Source organism: Rissa tridactyla, chromosome 10, assembly GCF_028500815.1.
Source record: "Rissa tridactyla isolate bRisTri1 chromosome 10, bRisTri1.patW.cur.20221130, whole genome shotgun sequence".
In the NCBI taxonomy this organism is placed as follows: domain Eukaryota; kingdom Metazoa; phylum Chordata; class Aves; order Charadriiformes; family Laridae; genus Rissa; species Rissa tridactyla.
Window position 1 is genome coordinate 5,631,113 of NC_071475.1, and position 27,008 is coordinate 5,658,120.

General features: G+C 47.2%; 1 protein-coding gene across 10 annotated transcripts in view; it reads left to right on the forward strand.

Annotated features, from left to right (window-relative positions):
- Positions 1-27,008, forward strand: part of PLXNB1 (plexin B1) — an 81,628-nt gene that overhangs the window by 36,202 nt on the left and 18,418 nt on the right. For 9 of the 10 annotated variants that reach the window (XM_054216360.1, XM_054216356.1, XM_054216357.1 and 6 more), the window contains 16 exons: positions 3,580-4,723; positions 9,720-9,902; positions 10,327-10,455; positions 12,169-12,269; positions 12,958-13,090; positions 13,794-13,950; positions 16,766-16,874; positions 16,968-17,076; positions 17,704-18,564; positions 18,992-19,117; positions 20,234-20,356; positions 21,325-21,418; positions 21,671-21,837; positions 22,892-23,043; positions 24,918-25,023; positions 26,764-26,900. In XM_054216360.1, coding sequence (XP_054072335.1) covers positions 3,590-4,723; positions 9,720-9,902; positions 10,327-10,455; positions 12,169-12,269; positions 12,958-13,090; positions 13,794-13,950; positions 16,766-16,874; positions 16,968-17,076; positions 17,704-18,564; positions 18,992-19,117; positions 20,234-20,356; positions 21,325-21,418; positions 21,671-21,837; positions 22,892-23,043; positions 24,918-25,023; positions 26,764-26,900 — 3,821 coding nt within the window. In that variant the 5' untranslated portion in view covers positions 3,580-3,589. The remainder of the gene's footprint in view (positions 1-3,579; positions 4,724-9,719; positions 9,903-10,326; positions 10,456-12,168; positions 12,270-12,957; positions 13,091-13,793; positions 13,951-16,765; positions 16,875-16,967; positions 17,077-17,703; positions 18,565-18,991; positions 19,118-20,233; positions 20,357-21,324; positions 21,419-21,670; positions 21,838-22,891; positions 23,044-24,917; positions 25,024-26,763; positions 26,901-27,008) is intronic. The other variant, XM_054216365.1, reaches the window with a different exon arrangement.

Genomic DNA, 27,008 nt, shown 5'->3' on the forward strand with positions numbered 1-27,008 from the left:
GATTAGAACCAGCTTGCAGAACATGCTGTACTACCTCCTTTTTTTTTTTTTTTTTTTTTTTCCCCTTTTGTCTTCTCAGCTGCCCTCTGTTTTCCCAGAGTCATGAGGACTAGATAGTAGCTTCTCACCTGGAATGCATTTGAGGACTAGCTCTTGACAGAGTGACTTCTAGGGGGATATTGGTGAGTGAAGGAAGAACAGGTCAGAGATTTGACCGCAGCAGGGTCTGCTTTTGATTGTGGTCTGCTGGAATGAAGGGCTAGTTACTTTTCCATCTCTTTTTCCAGTACAGGCGCTCCAATTGGTAAAATGCTTTCAGTGAAACGCTAGGGATAGGTTCAACTGCGGATCAGAGAGCTTGCAGAAAGATCTGTGTTGCTGGAGTGGTGTCATGCACCGGATTTTGAGTTCAACCACTGGTGGTACGAATGAGCGTTAGTTCTGCCGCTGCATTTGTCGGTGATGGTACATCTTGGACAGAGCAGAGTCTTGCAGCTTACAGGCATGACCTCCAGCCAGACAGCCAGTATTTCAGAACTCAGAAATTCCAAAGACACATGCCGATTTTACTGTGTAAGTACTGGCATAGGAAGGTTGCATTAGCTAGAAAGAAGATTAGAGATTCCTGTAAGTGGTGTAGTGTAATGATGTCTTGTGATCCTCAGCTGCTTCCAGATCAAAGACTCTCCTCCATGTCAGTGTGGCTCTGTCACAACGTAGTTGAGCTCCTGCTGTTGGATGGTCATCAGACTATTGTTTGTTTGCAGGCATTTTAAGCTCAAAAACTGAGGAGACTCCAGAGAGAGTTGCACAACAAGCCATCGTGACCTCTGCTTGATGGCTGTGCAGAGGTACCAAGGCAGTTGTGTGATTAAGGAGTTCCTTGAATAAAGTTTTCTCCAATAAAAATGGTGAGAACGCATAAAAAAAATAACTCGCTTGTTGGAGTTGGGGCAAGATATCCTCTACTGATATAAACCCGAGGTGGTGTAGTTAAGTTAGAGCTCCATCCTTCAGTCTACGTGTATCCACTTGCTGGCTTTATAAATACCCCTCATCGCACTTCACAGATGACATCTCCCGCGCGATGAGGACCTCTGTCAAGTGCTACAACGCGCTCTCTCGCCACTCTGGAAAGAGACTCGCAAGGCGAGTTCAGCGCTGTTTGCGAATCTGGGTGAAGCAGAGTGCGTTCGTAGCGCTGAGAGCAGAAAACGCTAAGTGTCCCATTATCAGGGCAAACAAAAGCCCTAGTGTGCGCACAACCTAAACACAGTGCTGGTACGGTGTGAATCGGCGGCTGTGTGGTCGGGGGCCGGGGGGGAAAGCTGCCAGCCTAGAGCCGGCATTCCTGCGTGTGGGTATATCCTGACAGTACTGCCCGCTTACCTACAATAACCATGTGAAGCGGAGCTTTTCCAGAGCTTCACAAAGCCTATATTTAATAATGTGGTGTATTTATAATACTTTCCATCCGCTGGATTTCACAAGTAGACTAATCCTCTCAACTGGTCTTTTGGTAGAGCAAAGATGCCTGTTTTACTGACAAAGGAGCTGGAAAGCAGGTTTTTGTGGGTTGTTTTTTTGCAATAGCAGTGGAATAAAGGATGGATCTAGAGCCTTACAGTTATTGCTCTCACCATTGCTACTGTGTTTTCTGCACGCTGGGTGCTGTATAGAACGAGTGGAAGACACAGTTTCTGTGGTGAGAAGTTTGTGACCTAAAGTGGGTAAGCTCTGCGGTAAATGCTGGGGTAGTCTTCTCTTGAAATGCTGCAGATCTTTTTCCACCTCTGTGCTCTAAGCACTCCTGGACTAACAGCTTACCAAGAAGATCCAGGAGGGATGATGATGTAGGAGGGAAGTGATGATCGTTTTCTTAGCTTTAACTAGAAAATTAACGTCATCCCCAAGGAGCTGAGTTGCCAAAACGAGCACGGCAGGTTATAGATCCGTTCTGGAGGAGATACTGTACCCCTCAGCTCTGTGGAGCCCCTGGCTCAGCTTGGCATCTGTGTAGTTGTATGCAGCTTGGATACCTTGTCTGCAAGAGGGAGGGAGGGAAGGGGGTAGATTCACAGCTGCATCACCACCTACTTCTCCATTCAGATAACGTGGTACTCGTAGTGAATTATGAGTACTTGCAGCTGCTGCCCTTCCTCTGTGGGGAAAGCATTAATCTAAGTGTTGCAGGTACTTATTACCACATTTCCACCGTGCTGCGGGATTTACCTATGCTGTTCAGGACAGTTGCTCCCATCTGTGGCATGGCTTGGGTGAGTCACAGTGGATTTCAAGAGGGGTTAATCTAAAGATCGTCTGGAGAGGAGCAGAACAGGTCTGGTGGTACCCTGGGCCTATCTAACACCCACCCCATCTGGCCTTGCCTGCACTTTGAGGCATGGAACAGGGCAGGAATGGAGCATTGTCCACAGAGCAGGAGACATGTTTAAATCACCTTTTACTGTACTGGTAGAGTTGCTGTGGAGAGAAGAGTGCCAGCTCCTCCTCCTTCCCCAGAAGGCTGCGGTAACAAGTAAGCAGGATAAGGTGGTCTCCCCCTCACCTGGACATGCTGCATAACTGCCCAAGGAGATGGGGACACACAGGGGCTGGCTTGGCAGGGCCAGGAACAGACTGGTGGCTCCAGGGGGGGTGATTAGGAGCTGCTGTGACTGACTCTCTGGAGGCCTCATCCTGACATCAGGGCAGATGTTTTTGTGGGCCATGCTCAGTGGCAGAAATGGCACGAGAAGTTTCCTTCAGGAGCACTAGTGGAAGAGCCTTAGACCCAAAAGAGGCTGTTGCTAGCCATAAGTGATAAGAAAGAGAAGTATTAATTATGATATCTAGATCAAATACAGAGCAAATGTGTTATTAGTTTGCTCTGAATTGGATCCCAGATACAGTTTATTTAAGCAATGGTCCTGCAGGTTGTGTTTGTCTTGGTGGTTTGTTTTACTGTGGTGTTGCTCATTAACAATCTATGCGATGTGCTGGCTGCTGTAGGAGTGTGGTCCTTTCCTGGGGAACTTCCAATATAGCATCATAAGAGAGAATTTTGCGGGAGTGTGGTTAAACATGGCTCTTTTGGATGTTACAAGAGTTAGTGATCAGCTTCAATGTTTAAAGCACCTTCTGTCACAATATAGAGAGGACCTTCCTCCTTAGTTTATGTCTCTGGATTGATGAATCTGTGCTTTGGACTTTTTATTCAGCAAGTTTGATACAAGTCCCGGGCATGTGAAGGGAACCTTTCTCCAATACCACCCAGCAGTCTTTGGGAAAGCACCCGAGACCATTACTTACAGCAGTCCAGCTTCTCCTGAAGATGCTGGGCCTGTCATCTTGATGTGGAGATGATTGAGTAAAGTCTCCGATACTCCTGCAGGTCTCTTTCTGTTGGTGTTTCTGCAAATGTCCTGTGTTGGCTCTTGGTGTCTAGCTCTCTGCTTTCTGTGATTATCCGTGTTCTCTTTGCCTACCTCTTATAATAAGAGTGCTATTGAAGGATTTTGATGAGTGTTAATCTTCACTCCCGGTTTATGAGGAGTTATAACAGCTTTTCCTCTCTTGCAGAGTGTTTACCATGCCTCTGGGAACGTTACTCCTTCCTGTTCTCTGTTTCTTGGGAGCAGCAATTCCACGGGGACTGCAGTATGTCACATTCTCACGCAACGCTACGAAATTCCTCCACCTGTCTATGGACTTGGAATCCGGGACCATATACTTGGGGGCCACCAACTTTCTCTTTCAGCTGACATCTGACCTGCTGCTGAAGAACGTGGTTCAGACTGGACCAGTTCTGGACAGTAAAGACTGCCTCCCCCCGGTCTCAAAGCTGGAGTGCCCTCAGGCACACCACACCGACAATCACAACAAGCTGCTGCTGGTGAACGCCGTGCAGAAGGAGCTCATTGTGTGTGGCAGCGTGCACCAGGGAATCTGTGAGAAGAGGAGCCTCACGTCCATCGACCACGTCCTCTTCCGACCAGAGAGCCCTGGTGACACTCAGTACGTTGCTGCCAATGATCCCAATATCACCACTGTGGGACTTATAGCCTACTCCAAGGATGAGGTCCCCTTGCTGTTTGTGGGACGAGGGTACACTAGCCGAGGAGTTGGAGGAGGGATTCCTCCCATCACCACCCGGAATCTTAGGGCCCATGGAGGGGATGTTCAAGCAACAGACTCTCATTCTATTTTCTCCTATGAAGAAACAGCAAAACTGGCTGTGGGCCGGCTCTCCGAGTACAACCACCATTTCATTAAATCCTTCACTTATCGCTCGAGCGTCTATTTCCTATTCTACCGTCGGGACCTCAAGTCTCAATCGCGTGAGTACAAGACTTACATCTCACGAATCTGCCTGGATGACTCTCATTATTACTCCTACGTGGAGTTACCTCTCCTCTGCCAGAGCAAAACCAATACCTACAGCCTCCTGCAGGCAGCCTATGTCACCCAGCCAGGAAAAGGCCTGGCCCAGGGGCAGCTGGACACCGAGGGGGAAGTGCTGTTTGCAGCCTTCTCTGCCTGGCAGGCTTCTTCTGGCAAACTGAGCGAGGAGTCTGCGCTCTGTGTCTATGCGATGGAGGAGGTGGATCGCCTGACCAACTGGACTAGGGATGTTTGTTACATGAGAGATGGGAAGTCAGAAGAAGGGACAGAAGTGGCATATATTGAATATGATGTCAGTTCCAACTGTGTCCAGCTGCCAGCGGTAAGTGGCTGTGCACCTTTGCCAGGCTAAAGAATAGCTTGCAACGTGTTCTTGTGTTGCTTTGTGTTCCTCAGGTCACCCCGTTTTGCGCAGATGGGTGTTGAAATCTGCTTGGGTTAAAAGCCTCTGGGCTCAGGCTGTCTCCGCTACTGCAGCAACGCGATGCAAGAGCCGTTACGTCCTGTTTAAGTACGGTCTGTCTCATTGCTGCTGCAGCTCTCTGCCCCACGGGGACAGGTTTCCTTGCAGAGGGAGATGGGCCGTGTGTGGCAATGGGGTGGCCTGGCCCTGAGACTGTCTCATGGCAATACCGGGGCAAGAGCACTAAAGCTACGGTTCAGGTTGTTCTTTATCAGTGTTTTCATCTCCTGGTCTGCACTGCAGGGAAGGAGAGGGGTATGTTCATGTGCACCTATGTGTTGAGAAGGGAATTTAAGGGGTGTGCTGGGTCCCTGTTACTTATGGTGAGGTGCATCTCACAACAACTGCCTGCAAGGGCACTCAGGAGCAAAAAAGAATATAACAAAAAACAAGTGTCAACAAAATCCTGATTTTCTATTAGTCTTGCAGTATTTTGTGCCCAGGGAAGACCACCTCCTGACCTGGCGATTCTTTGTCTCCAGAGCTGTAAAAGGTGATAATCCTTTAAATTCTGTGGCAAAGGCATGACGGGATGTTGCAGGATAAAAATGCGAACTGAAGTGGCTGTGACCCTGAATCCTTGCAGTCTGTCAGCCACGCTGGCTGGTGCCATGGTATCGGGGACAGTGACACGAACATAGGGCAGCAGCGTTCTCCTGGGGCGGTGCTGGATGCAGTGTCCTGGCGTGAGGCTCTGTGGTTGCGAGTAGCCTGTTTTCACCGAGGGCGTTCCTAGTCCTTAGCAGAACAGCATGTTATCTTGTGTCTTCCTTCTACAGAACAGGCTGTCCAGATAATTGCCTCTTCCCAGCCTTGTGCTACAAAGAGCAAAGTGGTACCACAGAGCTTTGGAAGTCGCCGAGTTTGGATGTGTGATCCAAAACCAGTTTTAAAATTACAGTTTTCCTTTCAGTAGCTAAAGCTGACTGTAGAATGCTTGTGGGACAGGGAAAGGGTGAAGAGCAGACTTGGAGCAGGACGAATGTAAGGTCGGGAGGAGTACGTAAGAGTTGGGAAGCAAGAGACTGCCCAGCCTGATGTCCTGCTTTCACTGTATTTCTTAGTGGTGCCCCATGTGTCCTTTGGGGGAGTTAAATGTCAAATTGATGTAAGCACTTTAGAAAAATCCTTCCTTCAAAATGATGTAGAGTCCCCCTGTAGCATTTGATCCAGTGGGGTGCGCAGGGTGGGAGGAAAAGGCCAGTCGTGGCTATGTGATTCCTGGCGCGTGATCCCAGGGTCCCAGCTGCATGGGTTACCGCTAGTGGGCCGACTAAAGTACAGCGTCTTATTAACAAGTGTGTCCAGTGATACGTAAATGTCCTAACAAACTTTATCCTTCACCATTCAGTGCATGGTAGCGGTTGTCGTTAAGATTGTGTCTAACAACGCGTAAGGGTCTGTGCCAGCTCCAGCCCGCTCCATTCAGTGCTGAGTGGAAGCGGCTGTCAGTGAACATTTTATGCAGAAACAGTTTTAACTCGGTTTCAACGGTGGCAGCTTGTGCTGTATGTAAGGATAATGCTAATTAATTTCACATTTTTCTGCCTCCAAAGCAGCCTGCGCACAAAGTGTGCCCTTTTCCCTAGTTAGCACTGCCTCCTATTTTTAGTCCATCGGGACAGACTAAGATTGGGGGTTACAGTCCAATACAATCTCTTCTACTGGAAAAAAAAATGCTTGTTTTTCTAAGAATTTCAGAACCAGTTAATTTGTTCTAAGTTTGATGGAGATCCATTAGTCTTGAGAAGCAGGAGACTCTGTACGTGCTGTTAGTGACTTGATAATTGGAAGCGTGAAATGTGTTTCTGCAAGGCTTGGGAAGGCTGCATATCTTCTGTGGGTGTAGTTTTCAAGGTATGCGAGTTGTCCTTTTGCACCGAGCTTTGTCCTCTTCGTGCGTAGATACAGATTATTTGTCCTATTGTTGCTTCTCACCTGTGTAATGCAGGAAGCGCACACCAGAATTCATGGCAGCAGCTTCATCTGAACTCGCCGCATCACACTGCGTGATCCCTGAAGTGTGTTTTCTGCGACGTTGCCAAGATGTTATTCACTGAAAACAATTCAAACAGCTTCCATGTAAATTTATATAAGCCCTTTATACAATTGTCATGGTCTTAATCCTGTAGAACGGAACAAGTTTCAGCTCTTGACTGCGATTAACTGCGCCGCAGACAGTCCCTGCGAGGCTGGGGGCCGGCTGTGCCAGTGCACAGGTCACGTTGGTTTATGGTGGATAAATGTTGTGTGTGTGAAGTCACTTGCCGCTGGCATCACATATAGGTAACGGTAGTGCTGAGCACGACTTGGGTACAACTATTTCTGACTTCTGTGTGGTTTTTTTAAGCAAACTTTCAAAAACCGGCCTCAGTAGTGACGTCATTAGGCTCCAGCATTTGTCTGAATCGATACAAAAGTTGCAAAAGATAGCTAGAATCCCATTGAAACTAAACACTTGATGCTTTTGAGTATGGAAATTTGGCTGTGACTCGCTTCCTAATAGATCTTACAGGAAACGGACAACTGGAGAAATAGAAATCTTTAAGTTACAAGAAGGTGGTTGGAACTCCCTGAAAGGACGTTGTAGAGAGGGGGGGGTCGGTCTCTTCTCCGAAGTAACAGGCGATAGAACGAGAGGAAATGGCCTCAAGTTGCGCCAGGGGAGCTTCAGACTGGGTATTAGGAAAAATTTTTGCACTGAAAGGGTTATTAAGCATTGGAACAGGCTGCCCAGGGAAGTGGTTGAGGCACCATCCCTGGAGGTATTTAAAAGGCGGGTAGACATAGTGCTTAGAGATGTAGTTTGGTGACGGTTCTTGTCAGAGTCAGGTTGATGGTTGGACGTAGATGACCTGAAAGGTCCCTTCCAACCTAGGCAGTTCTATGATTCTATGAAGCAGCTTAAGAATCAAGCAGCAGAGATGCCAAGAAAAACATTTCTGTCACTAAAAATGAATGATAGCTTAGAGGACAGTAAAAACTTACTGCAGGGGGGTTGGACTAGGTGACCTCTAAAGGTGCCTTCCAACCCAACACATTCTATGACTCTATGAACTAACAATCATTAAAAGTTGTAACCTCCTTTGAGGCTTTCAGTCAGAGCCTTACGCCTAGCGTGATGAAAATCAGTTGGATTAGTATTTGAAAAGAAAACAATAAAGCATCATAGAGAAAGTAGTGCTTGTCTAACTGGCATGGTTTCTTTTGTGGAACCTCTGTGTCGAGCCTTGCTTGCCTGCTATAATAGTAATACGTTTGAGAAGTGAATGGAAGTCAGCAGGTTAAATATATTTTACCGTGGGAATTCCATAGACTCTGTCAAAACTCCTGATCATTTTTAGTTCCTTCAGGAAGCAGCCAAGTATAAAAAAAAAAACAAACCCAACCAAACCAACCAACCAACCAAAAAACCCCCTCCAAACAACAATAAAACCCAGAGAAATGGGAGGGAGGGGGGTGGGAAAAAGGGTCAGGTTTTTCCTGGGGTTGGTGAGGGAAGATGAGCAGATGCCTCAAGAATGTCACGTTGTGTCGTTATCGCCGATCTCCGGCGGGGGCGGCTCCATTGCCTGGTGCCGGATGGTACCGTACAGCTCAGCGCTGCCAAATGCAAAGCCACGGACATCAGACAGAAGCAATACACAACCCTGCTCACAAGGAGTCTAAATTCAAGCACGTTGCCCGAGGCAAGAGAGGGAGCTGGAGTCGGCATGGACTGCACAGTTAATGCCTCTGCTCCACACGCAGCTTCCTAAGAGTAATTAGTAAGGGGCTGGAGAGGAGGAGGGTGAAAATGTTACCCGTAAGGGATTCCATGATGAAAATCATCAGTTTACACAAACTACATTGTTTAAAGACAAGCCACTAATTGATTAAAAAATGGTGGGTTTAATAATAATTGTTGGGTGAGCAATCCTGCATTCAGTCTCCAAAAGGATACTGTAAAATTAAAGTAGACGCAGAACGAGGTGTTAAGAAAGACATAAAGCAATGGAGGAACTGTCCTAGACAAGACTGAGTTTGTTACTTAGGAAAAAAATGAATCATAATGGAATATTGCCTCTCTCTATATACAAATAGTAAATTGGCAGCTTTTATTCTCTTTCCTTTTGAATTCGGTAAGCAAAGGTTTGGTGGGACTGGGAGGGATCTAACTGGAACAGAAGGATGACTGTTTTTGCACAGTGCTGTGGAGTTAATTTTCAGAAATCTCACAAGGCTCAGAAGAATTGAAGCAGTGTGCAGAGATGACTCTTGTTTTGACTTTTTGTGGGTCTCTGGCTTTATGTGCTCTGCGCTTTCTGTGTGTAGTTAGTAAGCTCTTTGGAGCAGGCTGTGTTCCACCCTGTGTTTATGTATGTCTGATGCTTTGGGGTTCTACTTCAGGCTTACAATTTGTAGGTCATGCAACAAAACCATGGAGGCGATGCTTGTGACCAGTTGGTTTTGCACTGAAAGCAGAAATTCACATCTTCCTGTTTTGTTCTGAAAAATACAATGAGTCCTTCCCAAAGCTGTATCATGGCAGTGTATAGCCAGTAATGGTTTTTGGAGAACTTTAGAATTTAGAAGGGTTTCAGTGCATTTCATTACTGGTGCTGAATGGACTTGACTGAATTCTGCAGGATTCTGTGAGGGTTCAAACAGCTGACACACCTAAACTAATTATTAAAATTGGGTTTTTTTATTCTCAGTCAAAAACCTTAGAGGGGTTTAAGTCGAATTCACTGCTGGGGCACCCGTTTAAGAAATTTGGGTGTAAGGGGATGGTGAGAAGTATTAAAGGTGCTAATGTTCCTTGTGTCCGTATTTTTGTACTGATTTCCACTTTCTTTCCACTCCCTGAAAAAAGGACACCCTGTATGCGTACCCCTGTGGCTCTGACCACACTCCCAGCCCTATGGCCAGCCGGGTGCCCTTGGAAGCAGCCCCCCTCCTGGAGAAAACAGAGGCCCGTCTGACAGCTGTGGCAGTGAATGTGGAAGATGGCCACACCATTGCTTTCCTGGGAGACAGCAGAGGGAGACTGCACAAGGTATGATCTGGATGTGGCAGGAAGCAAAGAAGATAAAGCTAATCAGGGATGCTCAGGTGGAAGGGGAAAAAAAGCAATTTCTCTTGTCCCTTGGGAAGTCAGGTTCCTACTAAAGATCAGTACCATCAGACGGTCTCTTCTCACGCTTTGCTGACCGTTGAGAATGTGAATGCCCCAAACGTTGGTCATGATGCCTTTGGTTACATCTGCACTGAGCCAGCATCAGGGCTGGTGCGTCCTATGTGGTTTGTGCAGGTATTGCTGGGCACATGCGTCATGCGCCTGAAGTCACTGCGTTGAGATTTTGGTGGGAGGTTGAAATCCTCACACGCAGCAGTGGTTCCAACTTGTTCCTCATGTAGGACAGGTGCCTCCAACTCCTGCTGTGATACTTTGCCTGCGTACAACTGTGACTGTCTTGCAGGTGTACTTAGGAGCGATGGGAGCTGCGCATATATACGCTTCTTTAGCTATCCAGTTAAACAGCATGGTGAGTGGAGACCTGCTCTTTGACCAGTCGCAGGAGCACCTCTTCGTCATGACCCAGTCAACGGTAAGAGCAATAAAATCCCTTCCACACAAGAGCTGAAAGCATTTGAGGTCCAGACAAACTACTGACGGGAGTGGGGGAGGCAGAGAGAGAGAAACGGTGTGTATAGCCAAGCCTGTGCTGGGCAGCACCTGCCTGCTGCTCCGGCTTACAGGGACGGGGACGGGCCTTTTGCAAAAGCTGGAGGAAGTGTGGAGGAAGTCTTGTTATCCCAAACCATGGCCTGTTTGCATGTGCATTTCCATAAGTCAGGCTGTATCAGCAGCGATGGAGGAATGTGAACTGCATGCTATAAAAGGCTGCTCTATTGGCATGAAGACAAGGGGCCGCAGATTCCTGGGTTCCTCTGTATTGAGCATCTCCATCTGAGCAGAAGAGTGTGAGCCTTCTGGGTTCACAAGTAATATGGCCTGTCTTGGTTTTGCAAAAGATTAAAAAGAGAAAAGGGAGATTTTGTGTCATTAAAACTGTGGTACTTCTCCTGTTTTTAATCGGTTAAAAAATTAAGCTGTTCTTCTGAAGGTATGTAACCTACAGAAAGCAGAAACGTGTGGGAAATGTCTTCAGATAGCAGAGGTGCGCTCTGACTGGGGATATAGTAACAGTCTTGCAGATGCAATCAAGCTGTATGAGGAACTGTGCGAGGCACTTTTCCCTCGTCTTCTGCTGCTTTCTGTAATTCTGTTTGTGCCCAATGGCAGCTGGAGGAGGAGAGTCATTGTGATGCCTCAGGCTCCTGCGATATTGGTGTCTGCTGTGTAGGAAATCCAGCTGCGGATACTTTGGGACGATTTGTACAACACCATTCATATCAGCTCCTTGAGCTGGAAAGAAAAGGATCCTCCTAGCAAAGGAAAAGCAGCCCTTGAGTTGCTCTGAAGGAAAGAACAAACAGAAATGAGAACGTGCTGGGAAACCACTGCTTCCCGTCATCCCCCTCCCAGTGCACTTTGAGATACTCAGAAATTTTGTGACACTTCAAAGGAGGAGTTGAAATCTTTGAGTGGAAGAAGATTAGGGAAATCTGAAATATATCCTTAACAGTAATTGTTCTGTCAATAAAAAAATGCAAATTACATCATGTACTTAGCAAAAGTAATAGGTTGGGGATTAGAAGTTGGTATTTTAAAGTAACTGACAGTGTAGTAGTTGAAGTGTAGCAGCGGATTAGAGAGGGCAAGAGGCTGAAATCAGCAAGGGTAGTAAGTTAAAGCAGAAGTATTTTGCAAGTAAAACTTAACCCCAGATGGCAGAAGGGTTTTGTTCCACATTGATCAAAGCTTCTTGGTCTACTTTCAGTGAAAATGGTAGTTCTGCCCCGTAGAGTTGGGCAATAGGGCATTCAGAGGCCTCAGCTGGAGCTGCTGTCTCCGGCTTCAGTCACCTACGTGTCAAGAGAGATGATCTCCCATGACTGAGTCCAGACAAGCAAAAGTGAATGGTATTCAGTCTGCTATTCCGTGATCCATTTTGTTAAAATATAGTTTTATCACTAAATAAAGTCTCCTTATTGCAAAATGTGTCACAGATAACCCGTGGCCATTCAGATGGGCTCTGGAAGCTTGTTCCTTTTTTCTTTAGTTTTATGCAACATTGGGGATTAAGAAGTTTCAGTGAGTATGGAGATGATGGGACTTGCTAGCTGGGCAGAAGAAGCCATAGACCTGGGGCCTGTGCTGTGTGTGCTCTATTTTCTCCGATTTCTTTCTCTGACAGGTGGTAAAGGTTCCCATACTGGAATGTTCCCTGTACTCAGACTGTGAATCCTGTCTGGCGCTGAAAGATCCCTACTGTGGCTGGTGTGTCCTTCAAGGACGGTAAGATAGATCCCTAGTCACCTGCAAGGATTTTGGAGGGATGGTGCTTAGGGATTGTCTCCACTTAGTCTCTTCCTTGTGCCTGTGTGTCTGGATTTAGTTTGGGTTTAGTTCCTTTATGGGATATTCTCTCTAACTTACCACTCCTCTGTCTGCCTTCCTAAAACACCGCCAGCAGTCACAGTTGCACACAAGGGTGTCTTCCCATTGCTTTTTGGATCTTTGGTCACCACTCACCATGCTCCTGTCGAGAGGATTTCAGCCTGTTTTAGTCTGACTGCAGCTCAAACGGCCTTATTTCAAATGTAGAGAAACTATCTTATCTCTTCTCCTGGAGTCACTCTCTTATTTAGGACTCTCTTTCACTTCTTGCTCCCCTACTGATGATGATGAATGAGGAATGGTTTATTCCAGCATGTACATCTCCTTACTGGCTCTATCTCCCTACAGAATGCCATAGAAACTAGTTCATGACCCTTGAAGCCTGCAAAGTGCCTCACCATCTATATTTTGGCAATAGTTCATCCTATTATTGAAGGTGGCGGGAGGCTGGGACTTCCATGGCTCGCGTAGCAGCTTCCCCAAGACTCTGGCCAACCTTCAGACAGCCAGTGTTGGCTTGGAAGCCCAATGTGTCCTGCAAGAGCTGCACAGATCTCTCATAGGGCTTCTCGCTCTTTCCCTGCAGGTGCAGCCGTCGCTCTGAGTGCTTGCGGTCCAGGTTGAGTGAGCAGTGGCTCTGGAGCTTTAACTCTACACAGCAGTGTCTGGCTGTCCAGTCACTAACTCCAGCCAACATCAGCAGAGAAGAAAAGAGAAATGTGAGTGGTGATGATCAAGCATGTAGAAAGTCTCCTGCAAACTCTGAGGAGTCACAAGTCTTCCTGTTGCTTTCAGTGGGGTACTGAATCACTGAGCCTTCAAGCACATGTTGTCTGCCTCACATAAGGGACTTATCTCCTGGTACAGCCAAGCTGTTAATGTCATTGTTTTTTCCCATAAAGCTAAATGTCCTTGCCTGCTAAGAGTTACTGAGTGTTCTAGACTAGTTGATGACTGCTTGGGTGGGTTTCCTCCTTAGCTTTCTATCTATAAGGTGCCCATGTTTGCGGTTTCACGGTGTTTCTGACATTTGCTGTCAGGAAGATCTGACAAAGCTACCCAAAATTACGGCTTCCATCTGGCATCTGAGAGCTAAGCTAAGCTCTGAAAAGCTAAGAAGGTGCTGCAGTGTTTTGAAGTCTGTCGTCCTGTCAGGAGGTGGCAAGAACATGTCTTTTGCTAGAGAGTTGGGCAAAGGTGGAAGTTGCCAATTGCTTGGTGGATGCCAAGTTCAGTTTGGGAATGGCAAGAGGTGATGAGTGGAACAGTCAGTCCCAGGAGGCATTATAGGAAAATGGGTGTAAACACAGACAACTACTTTATGGGTCTCTTATTTTGAAAAAATAGAACCAGAAAATTCAATGAAATAAAGAAGAATGTGTTAGAGGGCAAACTATTTACTGTATATCATTGAATTGGTAGATATTCCTGGCTATCCCGGACTTACCTTCTCTGCGTGAAGAAGAGTATTACTCATGTTACTTTGAAGATTATGAAAGCCCAGCAGTTCTGACAGAGTCAGGCATCATGTGTCCTTCTCCAGATCCCAGCCAAGCACCAGCTTTGCCAACAGGAACAGGTCAGTGAAACGCTTTAAATGGAGCACGATAGCTCTGATAACATTGTTGGGAGAAAGTACATTGTAGGTCCATCAGATTGCCAGGATTAACAGCCATGAATGTATGTGGTGTCAGCAGGTGTTCACTTCATTCTGTCATAATATCTGTTTGCTTTCTACTCGTGTGTCACACACATCCTGTGCTATTTTGGGATGTTGCCAAATTCCGATGCCAAATTCTGGTATTTGGAAAGGAGATCCTGCTTGAAGGGTTGTGTGCAAATCTGAATATGATCTGAAATGCAGTCAGGAGCGGTGGCTGGTTTGGCAGCTCTGTCGTAAATCTGGAGAGAGAACTTAAATACTGCTTTATTATTTAAATCAAACAAAATGCAAACCTTCTCAAAATCCGCGTAGTAGCGGGAGAAGGAAGTACGTGTGAGGAAAGGCAGGAAGACACCCACAGTCCTTAAAGTTAGAAATGAATCTGCAGTGCAGCATAACCTCAGAAAATACATAGTCAGCTTTCTATTACTGTGAATAACGACTGGCTGAGTATTGCTAATTGGCCGCTCTAAAGAACCTGGAAATTTCTCAGTTTATAGTTGTTGCATTGGATTTTACCCAGCCTGTCAGAGTGAGCTCTGATGAGCTGATCTCTTCAAAGAGCTTGTCCATCTGAAGTAAAAGGCAGGTGCCGGCTGGGAAGCATTCCACGCGATTCACCTAAATGGCTGAACAGGTTTTCCGTGCAAGTATACAGCTGGTCTGAAGCAATCTCCATGGACATAACGTGACAGCGGAACCCAGCTAACACACTCGCTCAATCTCAACCGCCTTCATTTTCAGCATTATTTACAGTATTATTATATCTGTTGGCTTTCACGCTGCTTTAGTCTGTAACAAACCAACCAGGTCTCCATTCAGGGCGGTCAGGCACCGAGGGAAGTGGCTTCATGCACTGCCACGACAGGCAGAGTGGGCGGGATTGGCTTCCCTGTTTAGTTCTGCAATCGTGGGCCTGAATTCAAGAACAGTTGTGAAAAATCAGTCTAGATAAAGCAACAGTCTACTTCTCATTATTCCAGGCTTCAGATATTCTTGACTCCTTTGTAAGTCAGTCTTGCTTTTATTTCAAGACTCCATAGGTGCTTTACTGATGCTATTTTCATATTGCATCTCTGGGGCTTAACAAGTTGCTTCTGTTCTCTAGCCTAAACTTGCTCGTAGATGGTTTGTGTCCGTTTGATCTATTTATGTTGTCCTTTTACTTCCACAGCTCTTCTCCCACTCAGTGAACTATGGCCAGGCGTCCTTAGCACAGTTTTGCCGTGTTAACTGTGGCAACTTTTTCTGTGTGTTTCTGGCTTCTGTGCTCTGCTAAGATGTATTTGAAGCTGGTAATCGGAATCATAAACTGTTTTATAAATGAGGTCTCATCAGGGCCTTGGATACCAGCACTTGCCTAGTCCTACTTATAATACTTTTCCCAACTCACTAAAATATTTGCCTTTTTTTTTTTTTCAGATTTGTTTTAAAGGTTGCATACCAGCTCATCTGTCACTCTAAGCTGTTGAGCTCCAAGTTGATAGCAGAAACTCCTGCTCTCAATTTGCAAGTGCTCGACCTCATCTTCTGTACTGTCGAACTGCATTATTGGCATAGGAAATAATGGCCCTTTTGGAGGAAGGAATATTTATAAATATGGTGTCATAACCCTGAAATCCTGGGAGGTGTTAGCCGTTCTACCACTGCCAAATGCAATCACCTCTATGACAGCGATGGGAGTTGACAGTACTGCAGTGACTCCTGCCTCCAGCTGCATACGATACCCTTATTTTCTCCTAATCGTGGGTTTTTGTACACACCTCATCTTCAGCTATTTTACTAGCATACTGCTTCACTCGTCATCCGAGCAGGAACCAAGCTTAGGCCTGACCGGTCCTTCACCAGACATGTTAATTCTTGGGTTGTGAACAGAGCTTGCTTGCAAGCGGAGGTCCGAATTCTGTGAGAGGAACGATGGACAAGCTTCTTGTTACTTACTTTTATAGCAAGCTGTCTTGGACAAACGGCAGCTCCTGGAGTTGATCAGAGCATGGAATACGTTCCTATTATTTGGAGAATTAATACCCAACTCTAGGATTGGGGGCATTTGTCTGGAACAAGATTAATTAGCTGTTTTAGTACTGTCATATGCAAACTATCTCCTTCAGGCTTGTGCTATCAGCTGCAGTAAGTTTTGACCATCTCTGCAGCTATTTGGTCTATCAGAAAACAGTGATAGTCTCTTCCCAAAGAGAACTGGGCTATCCCGAGGCTTGTAGTTAACATGAGACCTGGATTTAAAGCAGATAAACCTTTAGTCATTGCAAGTCAGATTACAAGTCTTGTAAACCTCTTCACTGACTCACTTCTTAGTCTGGACATAGAACAAAGCTCTCAAGGTGAAGGCAGTATGTGAAGGGCAAGTCAGTTCTAAGGGTTTGGTTTTCCTTTGGATGACAAAGGAAGACAATCAGCTTTGAGCCTGGAATGTTACGTCTTCCTCTAATACAGAGATGGCAGTGAAATTATAGCAGATAAAGATGGAGGGATCTTCAGACTAGTCTTCCTTCCCATGGGTTGGCAAGAGCTATCATAAACTACTCCTGACAAACTTGTCCAACCTGTTTTTAGTGTCCGTAGGATAATCCAGTGATTGAGATGCTGGAAGCATGGAAGGGAAACTGTCTCCAGGTTTGACAGTGTCTTTCCTAAAGCATGCTGTGTCTCTTAACAATATGGCAGACTTGTCGTGGCTCCATTGCTAAGAAGTTTTTATTTTCATTTTCAGATCATGTCACCATAAAGCTCGTAGTGCGTTTCCATGACATCTTCATTGCTTCTGTGGACTTCTCTTTCTATGACTGTGCTGCAGTGGCCCTGCTGTGGAAATCGGCACCGTGAGCACCTGCCTTTTCTTGTCTGTAGTTATAGGGAGGGTGGCTGTCCCTTCCTGAGTTGTCTTAGCAGCTGCTTTTCTATCATTGTTCCAGGTGTCAGAAGTGTGTGAGCAGCCTCTGGGGATGTAACTGGTGCATCCAGCAGCACCTCTGCACCCACAAAGCAGCCTGTGAGGAAGGAACCATTATCTACAATGAAAGGGTGCGTCTCCTACTCGTTCCTAGTCCTATGTGCTCTAACAGCCTCAGCGAGTTGCAGTGGGTCAGATCTCTTCTCACATAAAATAGCAGCTGCCGGTCGCGTCAAGCCAGGAGGTGAGCTGCTGGAGCAAAGCCTCCCCTTGGAGCGACACAAGGTTCTGTGTCCCTGATGTTACGAGGCCTTGCTAGGTTCTTGGGGAAGTGCCATCAGATGAAGGAGGTCACCCTTCTCCTGGGGTTATCCAGCCTGTGTTTTCAAAGCGAGGGACAAGAGCAAGCTGGCAGGGAGGCTGTGGGTCGGAAGGTGGAAGAGATGCCCAGTTTGTGGCTGCCACAGGTGACCTTGCAGTTTTGTGGGGGTTGAAGGCAGGCAGACCTCCCTCTACGTGGAGGCGAGTGCAGGCGTCTGTGGGAAGAGGGAATGTTGCTGATCATCTGCACTGTGAGCATTCCCCAGCCTTATCCCAAGAGAAGGTGGCATGAGATGTATCTCTCATTGAAATCCAGAGGGTGAAGCAGCCTCTTGTGAACACTGCTTCGGGAAGTAATATGGAGCGTTTTTCTGCTTGGGTTATATTCTGTGTTGTTTCTTTCACTCTTCTCACACCATCATGTTGTTTTTCTCTAGGCCCAGATCCCAACCTCAAGTGTGTTTCCTTCTTCAGCAGCTCCCCTGACCAAGTCCTCTACCACAGCCCCGACCGCGACCACAAAACCCATCACTCCCCCCATGCGTGTGGTACCGAGCACTGTGCCCCCCACAGAGCCCAACCACATCACACTCTCCGCAGCCTCAGATGTGACGACTGAGCCTACAGAAGTCCTCAGTTATACCTACTTGACGCTCTCAACCGAAGCGGCCTCTCTCCAGGCTGTCACAGAATTCCCTTTACCACCACCAGCAGACAAACCTGCTGTCACTGTGCTAGGGACAACTTCTCCTGCTGCATCCGTCCTCACCAGCCCATCCAAAAACGTGAATCACGCAGCCTTGCCCACTGAAGGGCCAGCCACTGTCCAGGAGCCACGGCACACCAACCCACCCACCACCATAGCGGGTAGCCCTCTGCACACATCTGCAGCAGCAGTAACACCTTCCCCTCACGTCACCAGTTTCAAGTGGCCTCCGAGTTCTTTTCCTACCACAGAGGCGCTGACGTCTGCCAGCCCATCTCCCCAAACCCCCAGCCAGGTGCCAGGGGGTCCTGCTGCCTCTGATGGCTCTCCCAGATTGCTGGGAACTGAACTACTTGCTTCAGAGCCCCCACCGTCAACTCCCCCAGACTGGCTGCTGGAGGAAGGCACGGAGCTCCAGGACACAGAGGACTGGATGGATTTGCTGCAGGCTGAGAACGACACGTCTCCTTTCTCTGCTTCTACTCTTCTGTCGGGTGATGGCGATTCCTCAGAGAGGGATGTCCCTGACTTTCCCAGGATCCTCCACCCTGACCTCGACTATCAGTATGATGCCCCTGAGTTTTGGGAGGAGGTAAGTTGCAGGGCTTTGAAATTCACAGTCTAAGGCTGTAACACTTTGAAGTTTTCATACAGATTGCTGCTCTAGTATTTCAGCACACGGGAGAGGCTGTGCCCTCTGACAGCGTAGAAGCTGCCCGCTGTAATGTGCAGAGTGAGAAGTGACAGCCTGAGGAAGAAAAATGTTTGCGAGGTTCTCGGGTCTTGTATAAATGCCGCTGGCCTGAAGGTGGCATCTGCTGTGATGTCCAGCATATTCACAGCTTTCTGCACTTCACCTCTTTGGGCTCTTGCATTGCTGTTTTGTAACTTTGTGGTAAAGAAGCACAGCCATGTCTTCGTTCAGGCAGGGCTTGTTTCTCTGTTGGTGTGTTAGGCTTTGATTCGCTGTATCAGAGCCATGGAGTTCCTTTTCTCTAAACACCTGCATTTGTTTTCAGAATGAAGAACTTATCTGGGGTCCAGATGCGTGTCCCTGTGTGCAGGGAATCCAGGGATCTTCGCTGTTTCCAGTCAACGTGGCGAGGAAGATAACGCTGCTGGGGAAAAACTTCCACCTCTATCAGGTAGTCAGCCAGCGTCTTCAGCATTGAGAAACTGCATCAATGCAGAGCGCTGTTTGGGCAACTTGTCCACTGGACTGCTAAAAGTACGTGTAAGAGAATTGTGGCTCTGCCTAGGTTTCTCCTGTTTGCAGAAAGACCTAGAGGAATGACCTACTTCTGTGAATAAAGAATTGCATAGCTGGATGTATTGGTGGGTAGAAGGTTGCTCAGGGAAAGGGGGAGCACAGGTGTGCACCAGCCAGCTGGAGAAGATCCGCATGCGTTCGGATTAGGTTGCACCTGTGCTGCACTGCAGACGGTAGTTCTTGGAATAACTTCCTGATGAATCTCTGCTGATTGTTTGTGTCTCCGTGAGCTAAAGATAAGGCATCTGTTCCCTTTCCTTTCTGGCATGCTCGTGTTAATGTGGCTATTCCTGTCATACCTGAAACTTCCTCAATGGGGAAAACCACCCTTGAAAGCTATGTTTCTTGGGTGTGCCTCTGGTAAAAATTCGCTTTGCTTCTCAAGACAGAAGACTGATTTAGTAACCTTTTACAAACAGCCACCTCAGAACATGCAGCCCACAGACTAATGGTTACTTTATATGTTAAACCTGATAAACAGTGCTGCTCAGAGGAGCAGAGCTGGTTACAGATGCATATCCATCCTTTTTTACATGAAGTGTCTAAGCAATTCCATGGAAGATTTACAGGGGAGAGAGAAGAAAAATGCACTTAGTGTTTTTTGAGGTGCACTGCCCTAATCCGCGCGCTCCACTCTTCGTTTCCAAGCTAGCATTTCACAGACACGTACAGGCATAACTTCACAGTCCCGCTGGTTTCTCTTTAATTCCTCCTCCTGTGCTGAGCTCTCTCCGCCCTGACACACACGTGCTCCCTTCTAGGTGTTTTGGGTTTTGTTGGTTTACCTTTCATACGTGGAGGCAGTGACAGCGTAGAGAGCCCTTGAATATATAGCATAGAGTTGGCGCAACGAAGGGAATGAGAGGAGCACGCTGCTTGCCCAGTAAGTGGCTTGGTAAAAGGCACTGCATCAGAGAGGCAGGAGCGCGCTGTCGTGTAGCAGGAAGCTCCGTGTGGTCGAGAAATGGTGCCACGTGTATCTTCTCTGCAGGACCAGCAGTGGGACTATGAGTGTGTCCTGAATTTGGAGGGGAGGACAGTGGTGATGGATGCCTACGTGGAAGGAGAAGAAACAAACCAGTCCCTCTGTTATATCACCTGCCAGATGAATCAGGTGAGTGCTTGGAATGCGATGCCATTTCAGAGCTCACACTGGTGCTGTTTTGCTCAGCAAAACAGCAGGATGGAAGGCAAGCTGTCTGGGGGAAAGAGCACGTTTTTCAAAAATATTTGTAGAATATTTGGCGCTATGGGGCTCTCACCTGTGATGCTGCTGCCTGGCGGTACTGGTATCTTCAACTTGCAGGAAGGTTGTTCAGTCTGAGCCACGCTACCTCTCGCTGCATTTGCCATTGTACGGGATGCTGCCAGGACGGTGCCACTTTTGCTTGAGCTTGCGGCAGTCTTATTCATGGTTCTCTGCATCGTCACTTCCGTGACGGTGGTTCTCTTGTGAAAAGAAAAACACTATTAATACCAATTTTTTTCTTAGTGGTGGAAGCTGGTCTGTGAATTGTAAGATTAACAGGCAAAATTAAAACAGCCGTGTACGTTTCTGGATGATGTGTGCATTTCACTTGGCAAAATTTGCAAGCAGAGGTGATATTTTTAGTTCACAAACTCATATAGTTAGAGGAGAGGAAGAACATAGGCTCTTGTGCACACAAGTCCTGCAAACCGATTGTAATCCTGCATCTTCAGCTCTACTGAAATTGCAGAAATGCCAGCTTGAGCAGTTTTCTGAGCAGGTGGCTTGTAGACAGGAATTAGCCGCTTAGGAATGCCGTTGGGAAGTTAGACAAGTATTATTGTGAGCACATATTTGTTCTCAATGTTCGTCCTAGTTGAAGCAATGCCTGCTGCTCTTTCTAGAGCAGAATTATGGCTGCGTGAACCGGTGAGGACAGGCCTGTGCTGCCACTGCCCCAGCTAACACAGCCTTGTCTGCATTCTCAAGAAGCTCCGTGTAGGCTGTATGTGCCGGTGCGCTATGCAGGATGGATGCTGATGCTTTTTGCCTATTCAGCTGCCTTGTTTGTGCCTCTATTAAGTCCTTTGTCTTGATGGTCTTTGTCTTTGCAGTACAGTTACACGGCGCCTCAACTCGAATTCAACGCTGTGGTGTTTGTGCAGAGGCAACGACACCTTCGAGTGGACAGTGCTGCGGATCTTCACGGTAGGAGTGCAACACCTCCCAGGAAAAATACAGCAGACGAGGTGGAAGGGAATTGAGAAATCCTCGAATGAGGCTTTTTGCATGTGTAGTAATCCTAGCACAGGGAAACTAAGGAAAACATACAGCCTCGTTTGTGTTGCTTGTCACAGGGGAGGGAGGAGGAAGAGGGTTCTGTGCAAGATGCCGAGTTGCTGGATTATTCTGTGCTCTAGGGGATGTTTGCAGCTGCCTCTGAATTTTTCTCCTTTGCAGTGACTTTTTACAACTGCTCTGTGGGACACACCGATTGTAGCCGTTGCCAAACAGCTGACTCAAAGTACAACTGTGTGTGGTGTGGAGGTGACAACCCCAGCTGTATCTTCAGGGGCTCCTGCAAGGAAGAGATAGAAGACCTGTGTCCAGCACCTCTCATTCACTCTGTGAGTAACTTGCTCGCTAGTGTACTGCACCTGGGGCAAGGAGGGCTCCATTCTCCAGTTGAAATCGAAGGGCTGGGAACTCGGAGTGCAAACAGTGCAGCTCAATAATACATTGGCCATCTGAAGAGCAAGTTAGTCCTTTTCTACCGTGATCCCTCAGTGTTGTGAGGATGCTAGACTTTTGTGCTGGGCTTTCAGTTTGCTGATGGAGAACAGTGGGGAAAGGTGCATTTGTGTCTCATGTGAGCTGAAACTGGCACACCAGAAGGAGCAGAATCATTCAGGAGCTGGGAAATGGTCCACAGGTTGGATCCTCCAACTGTCCCGAGCCAGACCCTGAAGTAGGTTGGCCCAACTGAGCCTGGGGCAAAGGAGGGCAAAACCCTAATTATAACGGCACAGCAAGGATGGGAAAGGCATGACAGGCTGCTGGAATTAATTATTTTTGTCTGTTTATTTTAAATGTTTCTTGCTAACTGCCACATGACAAGTGTCTGTAGCCATGTGTCCCTTTTGCTGTCAGCTTGTCCTCCCTCCGGTGGCACACAACATCCATGTGCTGCATCTTGTCTCAGTTTATCTTGGATGCTGCTCAGGGACAGAGCTTTGACGTTTGTGCAGCATGCGATTCATTGTCGTACTGATGCTGAGGGGGGAATGTTGCTTGCTGCTTCAATACTAGTAACATGTATTGGCTTGTGCATTCCCACTCTTCAGCAGAAATGCCCTCTGGAGTGGTCAGCATGTTGATGAGAAGGCTAAGCAGGCCAGTCCTTGCCTTAGAAGTCTATAGTGGATTATCACCTCTGGGGGGGAACTGCTGGCAACAGTGAGGTATGGGAAAGAAGGCTCCAACTGGTGTGTTCTTTATGGCCTTTCTTCTGATGAGGGTGCAACCTGGTACTAGTCCAAGCCAGTAAAAGGAATCCATAGCAGTGACCCGACCAGGAGGTTTGTAATGGGGCAGTTGAAGGGCCCTGTGCTGTAGATCAGTTGCCAGACTGCAAAGGTCTGAGATACTGTGACATTTACACATGCGCGGATGTCTTTGCAGGTGTACCCCCTGTCTGGACCAGTGGAAGGTGGCACTAGAATCACCATCACTGGCTCAAACCTCGGGCAGAAACATCAAGACATTGCAGAAACTGTCACTGTTGCAGGAATTCCCTGTGCCGTAGATGCTCAAGAGTATGAGATCTCTAGCAGGTAGAGTATCCGTGAAACCTCCTCCCAGAGGCAGGCGCTGGCTTTTCCCCCGGCTGCTGACACCAGCCTGAGATGTCATTGCCTTTGCTGTAGCAGGTATTGAGCCTTGCCCATTCCCCAGGGAGTGCCCCTGAGTAAGGTCACTGTCTGATTAGTTACTCAGGCGGTGACCTTAGAGAGATAAGGTTGTGCACAAGGCGATGGCCAAACAGTGCTGCCATACACTGAACACGCTGCCAGTACAGAGCCCGCAGGCCAGCTAGATCAGGGAATCGCAGGCTCGGAACCATGCGGTTTCATGGCTGTCTCTCCAAGCCACAGGGTGATATCAAAACTAGGGAAATATCCTGACCGTGTTAACACAGGGTGAGGATGGGAATGTGTGGTTGGAGGTACAGCACAGATTCTTGCCTCTGCTTGAGTGGGGACACTCCCAGACTGTCATTTTTCACTGCTAACCAGACTTCCACCTTCTAGAACAAGCCCAATGAAAGGACCCTCTCAACCAGGGACAGACCAGGGAGGCCTGGTGGGCCCTATGCCACCTTTCTGGTGGCTAGGAGTGCCTGGCAGGTCACACAATTCTTGTAAAAGTAGCATCTAGGAGGAGGATGAGAAGCAGAAAGACCTGTCCTGCTGAATCCAGCTAATCTAAGTGATAGAGAGCTGGATAGCTGGTGTGTCTGGCCAGGGCAGGACCATATTACAAGGCAGTGTAGTTGAGTGTTGAGAGGTGTGACCCAGCTAAAAAGCAAGGAGAAAGGAATATTTGTGTAGTTGGCCTGTGGCAGGGCAGGTAGGTGGGAGCCCTGGACAAGGGAGGGAGAGGAGCCAAGCAACCATCAGGAGAAGAGGAGAGCAATTGTGAGTAACCTCTCATCAGAGCTATCACAAACCCGTTTTTCCATTCCACGGTAGCAGTAGTTGTAGCACCCTTCCTTCTGGGAGCCAGGTAAGATCCTGCTGGGAAATGGCCTGCTGTGTTGAGCAGTGTTGTCCTGTCTGTGCGCCTTGTGTGTCTGGATCCATCTGCTTTCTGTTTTGATCCTAGAACTAGAGCATAATCTTTCTGGGGTTAGCACCGTCTTTGTTCTGTATCTGTAAATCACCTGGCATCACAGGGTCCTGGCTTGGGACTGCACTGCCTGAGTTCAAATTCCTGAGCCTTTTCAGTTGAGGGGATATAGCTGTGAACCTGGAACCCACTCCTGAGCAAGGCCCAGACAAAATTAATCTCATACTGTGTGGGAAGTCTGGGAAGTCTCCTGCAGAGCAGTTTTTCTGATAGCAAATCAGTGCTGTAACATGGGATTCCTTGCTGCCCTGTTTTAAGTACAACCTGACTTTTCACCTTGTCAGCATCTCCCATACCAAATTATGTCTGGGAAAAGGGCTGGGAAGAATTGGGTGGTGCAGAGCAGGGGAACTGGCTGGTCCCAGAGGCCACTGGCTGAAGACCAGTGCCAGCTAAACCTACCATCTTCAGTTTTCTTCGGCATCAGACACAGCGCTAATGTGTGGATTGACCACTGTTAGCCTGGGGTCGCTCCAGATGTGACTGATTTAATCAGGTCTGGACAATAGCAGAGTTCTTGGACTCTTCGTGTTTCTGTGATGCAGTGAGCTTCATCCTATCTATCCCAGAAAGAATAATCTTGGATGGGATGGGCCTGTTCGGAACCACCCCTTGCTTTTTCCTGCTGCAGCTACTCCAGCTCTTAAAGGTGTTTCTCAATGTTCAGTTGTATATTCCAAGCATATGATAAGGCTGAAAGAAGGGAGCTGTGGTTGCTAGATGGTTTTAGGACATGATGCAATGGATACAGCTCATCTGCTCTTCCACGGTGTGACACTGTTCTTGGATTGCCCTGCAGTATCGTATGCGTCACTGGCGGGAGCTGGACAGAGAGATCCGGGCACATCGTGGTGGAGGTGCCTGGAGGAGGACGTGGAGTTTCTGGGCATATTTTCACCTATCAGGTAACGTAATTATTGCTTCTTTAATACCTCTCCCTGTTCTTCCAGTATTTCTGCTGAATGACTATCTGTTGCATGAACTTATGGGACACTACCAGGCACCTGCTGGTGGTATTTTTATCCAATTTTTTCTGGTGTTTGTGTTGTGTGGTGTTTTTTGGGGTTTCTTTTGGGTTTTGGTGGGGTTTTTTTCTCCCCACCCTACCCCGCCTTTTTCTCCCCCTGTTATAAGAACAGCTGTACTGAGTAATACCAAAGATTCTGTAGTCTAGTGGTTGGTTTGTTTGTTTGTTTTTACAATACTAACTATTAAATGCTTAAAGAAAGAGGAAAAATACAGGGTACCTTTCTGATTTGGAGGTTGGTTTTTTGGGGGTTTTTTTGGTTTGTTTTTTCTTTTATTCATGATTTAACATCTTACTAAGACTTCTGACTTTTCTTTTATTAATTTGGAAATTGCTGCTTGAACACACTTTCAGCTTTTGACCTTCGGCAGTTGGTGGCAGTACGTCTGAAGTTACTGTGCATTGCATGGAGAAATGTTTCCTATTATTTTTAAACACATTTCTGGTAACTTCTTGATATTTTAAAGCCCGCAATTATGAAGTAATATTTAAGTGATTTTTAGATACAATTACTCGCTTTTCATCCTTGCTCTGCAACTTACAAGTTACATACGTAGTTGCATGTCTCCCTCTCCCATGGGAAGGGGAAAGAGATGCCTGAAAAGTCTTAGGCTATTCCGGTTTTGTCTGTATAGAACCATTTTACATACTGGATTACGCTTGTTGCCCTTCTCGTGGTTTTGGTTCTGTTATCACCGTTTTGAGGCAGGGTGATGAGGACGGCATGCTACGTCCAAGACGCAAGTGCAAAAGGAAGTTTTACTGTGGCGTAAAAATCTTTTTTCTTAATTCCCTTCCCAGTAATTCCTACCACCTGGTGTGTTTTTGTTGAGATCTGTGCTTACACCTGGTAGAGTTGTTAAAGGTACCAAAGCAATTTGAATGGGCAGGAGCTATTTCGAAACTCACAACTATGTACATATGGTTGGGTTGGTTTTTTGCTGTAGTTTCCTTGCTCCTCCTCACTTGGTGTATCTTGCTTTTCATTTATCAGCGGTAACTTACTTGTGCCACTCTGCCTCTTCCTCTAAATTTTGCTGCAGCTCCTCAGTGGTACTAAGCTTTTGTTACTCTGAATAATTTAGCAAATTTCATTTCCCCTTTCCAGGTCACTTACAAGTATGTTTAACAGCACAGGTCTCAACACAAATTCTTAGGGCTCCCTGCTGGTAATCTCCTCATCTATTAGATAAACAGACTATTTATTTGCTACCTTGTTTTTCCTAACCTGAGTTATTAATCCAGTTACTGATCTGAACAATCCCTTTGAACTGCTAATCCCAGGGTTTGTGTGTGAGGCTCACGGCTCTGCTGTTCACAGCATCCATCTGCCTTTTGCAGTCTGTGGACAGACTGGTCCCCGATTCGTGGTTCTTGCCGACGTGATTGATTGATTGATCCCTCCTCTGTTGCCTCTGCTCCGTAAGGTAACTGCTGGAGCATAGCTGAGGTCTGCCTGTGATTGGGATCTATAGCTTCTATTTTCAGAGCACTGGAGGTCACTGAACATGTTCTGTTTTCTTTCTTTGCCTTATCTTTTAAGGTCCTTGTCATTCACCTGTTTTTTTTTCCTGTTTGTTTGTTTGTTTTTTTTCCAATATTTTCCCCCTTCTTCTAGAACCCAGAGCTGAAATCCATTGTTCCAACTCAGGGCCCCAAAGCGGGAGGAACCTGCCTTACCCTTCTGGGCTCAAAGCTGCTGACTGGGCATCCTAGCGAGATCAGTGTCCTGCTTGGAGACCTCCCTTGCCACATGTAAGATCAGAGCCTGCCGATGTGCTGGCTGTGCACTGCCCCACGTCCTTCCCAGCGCCGTGCAGGGCGTGATGCTGCCTGGCTCAGCCCTTAGCGCAGGCTGTTGGA